This window comes from Sceloporus occidentalis, unplaced genomic scaffold, assembly GCF_023333645.1.
Source record: "Sceloporus occidentalis isolate IW3139 unplaced genomic scaffold, rSceOcc1.0.p SCAF_9, whole genome shotgun sequence".
In the NCBI taxonomy this organism is placed as follows: Eukaryota; Metazoa; Chordata; class Lepidosauria; order Squamata; family Phrynosomatidae; genus Sceloporus; species Sceloporus occidentalis.
The window spans coordinates 31243372-31251341 of NW_028316989.1; the positions used below are offsets into that span (position 1 = coordinate 31243372).

General features: G+C 44.7%; 1 protein-coding gene across 6 annotated transcripts in view; it reads left to right on the forward strand.

The window, feature by feature from the left end:
* The window catches only part of LOC149307169 (leucine-rich repeat and immunoglobulin-like domain-containing nogo receptor-interacting protein 1), a 444518-nt gene extending 441412 nt beyond the window's left edge, over positions 1-3106 (forward strand). For all 6 annotated transcript variants that reach the window (XM_089538479.1, XM_089538477.1, XM_089538475.1 and 3 more), the window contains one exon: positions 859-3106. In XM_089538479.1, coding sequence (XP_089394605.1) covers positions 871-2715 — 1845 coding nt within the window. In that variant the 5' untranslated portion in view covers positions 859-870 and the 3' untranslated portion in view covers positions 2716-3106. The remainder of the gene's footprint in view (positions 1-858) is intronic.
* The last annotated feature ends 4864 nt before the right edge of the window (positions 3107-7970 follow it).

The window sequence follows — 7970 nt, forward strand, 5'->3', positions numbered from 1 at the left end:
GTTGCTTGGACTCATGGGTCCCAATTTTCATTCATGAAATGTTGGAGGGCTACCCATTTTGTTTAAAATCAAAACATACTCTTTTTTTAAGAACCAGAAGAGGATGTATGACTACAATGGAGTTTTGTTGTTGTTTTATTTTTCAGATGTGCATAGGGCCCCTGAAAGGTCTTGGAGCATAACAGTTTCCCTTAGACCTGCCACACCTATCCCCCTTTCAGCTAAATGGATCTTGGGTCCCTTCCAATTACAATTAGTCTTCCACATTTGTGACTTTGACTTTTGCCAATTTGATTATTCACAGATTTCATTAATGTGTTCTCTCTGGGAATCTCTAGGTCCTCCAGCATGACTCTGCCAGAAATTGATTGTAAAGTCAGGCTGGAGAACCTAGAGATTCCAAGAAAGAAAAAAAAAAACACTTCTCTAGGGATATGCAGATCCTCCAAAGCGATTCTATGGTCATCTTCTGCCAGACGTTGACCATACTGTTGTGCTGGAGGACCTAGAGATTCCCAGATAGGTATTCTCTCAGGTTAAAAAAAAAGTGGGTTTTCCGTGTTCACAAGGGGCCTACATCCCCAACCCCAGGGAACGTGGAGGGCCCACTATATGATTCTATGATGCCTAGAATTCCTCTCCATTGGCTGTGCTGGCTAGGTCTGCAATTCATTAAAATCTAGAGGGCCATGTGGTTCCTACCCCTAGTATTGACACAGCCATTGTTTTCCTTGCCTTCTAGGCCAATTTTACCTTATGCGCTGTCTGCATAAACTGGATATCTTTCATTTCTAATAACTTCTCTTTTCTCTCCCCCCCCCCACCCCCCATACTCTTCTCCCTGGTTGTTGTCTGCAGGTGAAAGATAGGATGGTGCTGGGCGACTTGAGCATGTATAGCCCAATCCTGGCCTGCTGGCAGCCGATCCTCATCTTGATGTTGGGTTCCATCCTTTCAGGCTCTGCAACGGGTTGCCCGCCCCGCTGTGATTGTTCTGCCCAGGAGCGCTCCGTGCTTTGTCACCGGAAGCGGTTGATGACCGTCCCCGAGGGCATCCCCACGGAGACAAAGCTCTTGGACTTGGGCAAGAACCGCATCAAGACTCTCAACCAAGATGAGTTTGCCAATTTTCCTCACTTGGAGGAGCTGGAGTTAAATGAGAACATTATCAGTGCCATCGAGCCGGGGGCTTTCAATAACCTTTTCAACCTCAGGACTCTGGGTCTCAGGAGCAACCGGCTCAAACTCATCCCCCTGGGGGTGTTCACTGGACTCAGCAATCTTACCAAGTTGGACATTAGTGAGAATAAAATTGTGATTCTCCTGGACTATATGTTCCAGGACTTGTACAACCTCAAGTCTCTGGAGGTCGGAGATAATGACCTGGTGTATATCTCCCATCGGGCCTTCAGTGGTCTCAACAGCTTAGAACAGCTGACCTTGGAAAAATGCAACTTGACCACCATCCCCACGGAAGCACTCTCTCACTTGCACGGCTTAATTGTGCTACGGTTGCGCCACCTGAACATCAACGCCATCAGGGATTACTCCTTTAGGAGGCTCTACAGACTCAAAGTGCTTGAGATTTCACACTGGCCCTACCTAGATACCATGACATCCAATTGCTTGTATGGGCTCAACTTGACATCCTTGTCCATCACCCATTGCAACCTGACTACCATCCCTTATGTCTCCTTGAGGCACTTGGTTTATCTCAGGTTCCTGAACCTGTCCTACAACCCCATTATCACCATCGAAGGGTCCATGCTTCATGACCTACTCAGGCTTCAAGAGATACAGCTGGTGGGTGGCCAGCTCACTGTGGTGGAACCATATGCTTTTCGGGGTCTGAATTATTTGCGTATCTTAAACGTTTCAGGGAACCTCCTGAACACCTTGGAAGAGTCTGCTTTCCACTCAGTGGGGAACCTGGAAACTCTTATCATAGACAACAATCCCTTGGCCTGTGACTGTCGACTCCTCTGGATTTTCCGACGTCGCTGGAGGCTAAATTTCAACAAACGGCAGCCCACCTGTGCAACCCCTGAATTTGTCCAGGGAAAAGAGTTCAAGGACTTCTCTGAGGCACTCCTGCCCAACTACTTCATCTGCCGCCGGTCCCGGATACGGGATCGCAAACCCCAACAGATCTTTGTGGATGAGGGACACACGGTGCAGTTCATCTGCCGTGCGGATGGAGACCCACCTCCCACCATCACATGGCTTTCACCAAGGAAGCACCTCATCACTACCAAAACCAATGGGCGGCTCACCGTCTTCCCCGATGGCACGTTGGAGGTGCGCTATGCGCAGATCCAGGACAATGGCACCTACCTATGCATCGCCAGCAACGCTGGAGGCAATGACACCATGCTGGCCCACCTGCACGTCCGCAGCTACTCCCCAGACTGGCCCCATCAAGCCAATAGGTCCTTTGCTTTCATCTCCAACCAACCCAATGAGAGTGACACCAACAGCACGCGTGCCACCGTGCCTTTTCCCTTTGACATCAAGACCCTCATCATTGCCACCACCATGGGTTTCATCTCTTTCCTGGGGGTAGTACTCTTCTGCTTGGTGCTCCTCTTCCTTTGGAGCAGGGGCAAAGGCAACACCAAGCACAACATTGAGATCGAATACGTCCCACGCAAGTCTGATGCAGGCATCAGCTCGACTGCTGATGCACCCCGCAAATTCAACATGAAAATGATTTGAGGAAAAAGCAATTGACAAGACTCCATATAAAGGAGTGGGTTTTTAAAATAATAATAATAATATAACAATAACAATAATACAGAGAAACGATGCAACAAGCATACCCACTTCTCCAACCAGCTCCCTGACCTTGGTTCTGTTTCCCACAATCCTGCATCACTTTATTCTCGTCCTCTTTGTGAAAACGTTCCGCTGACGTCTCCAGAACTTTCCATGTTTGTAGGACATGTTCTGACAGACGCCGGGTGTCAATCCTAACAAGAAGAGGCAATCGCAAACAAACAACAATCAATAAAAAGTTACGAACTCCCTCTGTAACTTTTTGGTTTCAATAATTATGGATTTTTATGAAAACTTGAAATAATAAAAAAAACTATTTCCTATAGCTAGTTGGAATGCAAAATCTTGACTTCTTGATCTGTCCACTTCCTTTTCGGTCTTTTTGTTTCCCTTTTCTCCCCCAATGGAATTGGTTTCTGGTTGTTTCAAGACACAAAAAGGGATGAGCCCTGTGTAGCAAAAGAGGTTACTTTCCACAAACTATCAATTATGTGTTTTCCCACTGAATTCCAATTGTTCTAGCACAGTCTGGGGGGGGGGGGGGGGGTTCAAAAGAAAGGACACAATTATTCCTGTGAATTATGCAGAGTGATTTTCCCTTCCCTTGTCCAAAAAGCATTCTGCTGTAGAACAACCCCATGTTGTTGCTTTGTGCCTTCATGTTGACTCTGACTTATGGCAATTGTGCCATATGGTTTTCTTGGCAAGATGTATCTTGAGATTTGCCGTCATCTTCCTTTTAGGCTGAGAGAGTGTAACTTGTCCAAAGTCACTGAGTGGTTTTCCATAACAGCAGGGATTCAAACCCAAAACTGCACTTATCCTTTCAGAATAACTTATAATTTTTCTAAAAAAAATAAATTAAAATACTGCTGCTTTCTCAAGCTCCACTGAACTGGAGCAAAACCATGGAAGAGACCTAAGCTTGGTGGTAGATCACTCCTTCTAAATGCAGGACAAAGTCCTAGGTTCAATCCTACTAATTTTCAATTAACATCAGATAGGAGATGATGGGAAAGAGCTTTCTGTGCCTGACCAAGAAGTCACTCCTAGTCAGAGCAGACAATATTGGACTAGGGCTCCATCTGCACTGCAGAAATTATCCAGTTTGACACCACTTTAACTGCCATGGTTCAATGTTATGGACATCTTGGAACTGTAGTTTTGTGAGATATTTAGCCTTCTCTCAGAGACCTCTGGTGCCACAACAAACAAATCCCAGAACGTCATCACATTAAGTCAATCAGCCCTGGCTGCTGGCTCTTAAGGTAGGCTGGAGTGGCACTTACATAGATTTACAATATGACTATATACTCTGCATCCGCACTGCAGAATTAATACAGTTTGACACTGGTTTAACTGCTAGGGCTCAATGCCATGAAAACCTGGGATTTGTAGTTTGTTGCAGCACCAAGTCTCTCTGACAGAGAAGGCTGACTATCTCGGAAAACTACCCATCCTACAATTCCAAAGCATTGAGCCACAGCAGTTAAAGCAATGTCAAACTGCATTATTTATGCAGTGTGGATGCAGAGTTAGTGAGCAGAGAGCAGTTATGAACCCATAACTCTAGTTTATGAAGCAGTAGCTGCAATACTGAACGCCAGCCATTAATATGAAATACTTTGAAAGGCAGTTAAAACATAATAAGAATGCTGATGAAAATACCACGCAGCCCAGTTTAAATGACCTTCTCCTGTATATTCTTCAACCATCTCTTTATGTTAGGCGTGATTTCAGGTAAGAGACCTTTAGCAGATTATTATTTTATTATTATTAAAGGAACATGTTTCCCCCATCATTGCTCTTACTGTTATTGTCAATGTGACCCAGTGCCTGTGTATCCTAAAATAAGTCCCATTGAGTAAATCCCATGAGCTACATAGCTCACAAAAGTACCAATTCCAGAACGCCATCATATGGAGCCATGAGAGTTAAAGCGGTGTCAAACCGGATTATTTCTGCAATGCAGATGCAGTCATAGTAATGTAACAGCAACCTTCTACTAGATATGGATGTTACACAGCTGTGCAACTCTAATCCTTGCATATGTATGTCCGCTTACAAAAATGGAAGTTTTTGGTAGGATTCCAGACTCACTTTGTAATAGGTCCACCCCACCCCCCAAATGTCTCTGTTTGCACTGCTTATTTGGCCTGTATTTACATTTCAGGTCTGCAGTATCAAGAAGCCCCATTCCTTTCCCTCTCAGCAAACCTGCTCCAAATGGGATGCTTAGAAGGAAAAAAAGGGCTGTTACTCTTGCTCTGCCCCCATTGACAAAAGCCACACTTTGCTCAGAAGCGAGGCCATAACTCATCTTTTGAGAATTCACAGAGCACTCCAGAGCACTAAAGCCTCTGCGATGCAGAAACTCAGTCAAAGATGCCCTTGACATTAGGTGAAATGGATCTCATTCTTAAGATCTATATAGATCTTTCTGTATTTCTTTGTACCAGGAGCACAGCCAGGTTTTTTCTTCTTGCAGGAAGTCCATTTGCTTCAGACAGTTCTGGCTTCGTGCAGCTGTTTCTCTCTAAGGAGTTGCTTTTATGTAACAGAATCCAAGGACGGCCAAAGAAATATATTCAAACAAAAGTTAACGTTAATGCACAATGGCTTATTCCAGTGTATGCTTGTATGGCTAGAATCCTGTTGGTGCCTTGCGCATGTGTATGTCTCCTTATGGAAGTGGTTGTGTTGGTTGCAAAAGTGGAGTTGTGCATTCACCTTGTGTATGCAAATGTGCATTATACATTGTGCATGTACCATAACTCTGCGGGCATAAGGTCATGCTCCATCTCCATCTCCCAATGTAGGAACTCAGCCTATGCCTCCGCCCTATCTCACAAAATGACAGAATTAAACACAGTTTGAGACAGCTTTAACCACCATGGAATCCTGGGATTTGTAGTTATGTGAAATAGTTAGCCTTCTCTTTCAGAGAGTTCTGGTGCCAGAACACACTACAAATCCCAAGATACCATAGCAAGGAGCCATGGCTGTTAAAGGGGCATCAAAATGCATTATTTATCCAGAGCAGATTAGACCTAAGTAAAACATGTAGAATCTGGTCTAGGAGTTTTAAGGGCCACAATTTCAAATTTATCAGGTGTCAGAAAGCAGTTGATTCAATTCAAGGGGCAAAGAAAGCCCTCCCAATGAGCACTGCCGCAATTTCTTCCCAGTGACACTGCAAAACCAGTGCAGTTTCATCTTGTATTTGTGATTCTGGAGGCATCAAGCCTACACTAACCCTACAGAAGAGCCAGTGAGGTTTAATGGTTTGAGCGTCAGACTAGGACACTGGGAGACCAGGGTTCAAATCCCAGCTCAACCATAAAAATTCACTGGGTGACCTTGGGCAAGTCACACTCTCTCAGCCTCAGAGGATAGCAATGGCAAACCCCCTCTGAAGAAACATGCCAAGAAAGCTCCTTGATAGGGTCGCCATAAGTCGGAAATGACTTGAAGGCACACAACAACATCAACAAACACGGAATTGCCATTCTTTGAAAGTTCAGTTAAACCAACCTATCCCTATATTCTGCAATGAGAATCGGGTCTCTCCTGAACTGGCCTTTGACTTGCTTGGACTCTAACAGGGATTCATTAGCCATGGCTGTCTACCCACACTTTCCGTGGGGAGTTCCTCCCCAGCTAAACCATTCCTCCTGTTCTCCTTCAACTGTCCAAGAATAGCTTCCATGGACCAGTTTTTGCCTTGACAGCTGAGAGCTAAACGCTAAGAGCCTCCCTCAGGCATTTCTTGGGGACTTCAGCTTCGATCTTGGTGACAGCAATGAGGTGTCTGTCTGTGTGTGTGTGCGCGCTTGTGCATCTGTGTGCAAATAGGTTACCTGCTGCGGAGGCTGAGACAGGTTCTGAACAAGGAAGGAAAGTGCTTTTCTCCCTCTTGAGCTCAGCAATAATCAAGGTCAGGCAACAAGTCCGATGCCCGAGGGCCTGGGTTAATCTGAATTTCATTTGCATGAAGGTGCTCCATTCCAGTATCCAGGGATATCATGCACAAATTCCATAAGAGGATTCTGGAGTTTTGCTTTGAGGGAGGTTGAGAGCATGAAACGCATGCCTCCCCAGCCTCCCAACCTGTTCTCTTGTTGTATATCTCCTTGGAGTCCCCTGATGGATCAGGAGTTAATAGATGATCGCTTCAAATAAATACATAATAAATACGGTTGACATACAAATACTGGCAGATGGAGACTGCAAAGACAGAGAAAGGAAAGAGATACAGGGCTGGCCCAAGATATTTTTGAAATACAAGTTGCCATCCCTAGCATTTCACTAGGGCTGTCGCTGTTCTGCCCAGCATCTGCTGCCTAGGATGGTGATGATGATGATGATGATGATGATGATGATGATGATGATGGGTTATATGCTGCCTTTCCTGTAAGTTGCTTCACACTGCCTAATGGTAGGGCTGGACCTGAAGAAAGGATGAAGGTTCATTGATCTTTAGATTCATTTATCAATGTTGTTCATTGATCATTAGATATTGGACAGGATAGCAAGCAATATCCCTGTATTTTCCAAATTCTTTCATCAGCTAGAAAGTGAGTCTTCTCTGGGTTCTCTAAATGTCCAGCTGAGCATCAGTTCATTTTGGGATGTATATCCACACTGCAGAATGAAAGCACCATGACTTCTCCTACCAAATCCTGGGATTTGTAGTTTGGTGAAGCACAGCGTTTTGCAAATGAAGCTATTCGCTCATCTTCCATCAGACCTGTTCTATTGAGGAGTGACTCCTCTGATTTGCAACAGTTGCACAGTGGCTGAATTGCAGCTCTTTGAGATGGAATTCAGCATATCAGAGACCCACAATATGAGCACCGCCACAATGCTCACAACAACACCAACAACCAGGAGAAAGTTTAGGGCATTGTGCTCTTATGCAGAGAAGGTCGCTAAGCCAAGTAGCTCAAAGGACAATGCACATATTTACTGTTCTTATAAATTGCATATATTTTCCTACTAAATGAGTTAACTCATTATGTATCAAATGCAACAATAACCTTTTTACAGTTTTATATTGTTGTTGCTGTGTGCCTTCAAGGCGTTTCCCACCTATGGCACCCCTAATGTGTAAACCTTTCATGGGGTTTTCTTGGCAAGATTTGTTCAGAGGAGGTTTGCCATTGCCTTCCCCAGAGGCTGAGAGAGTGTGCTTT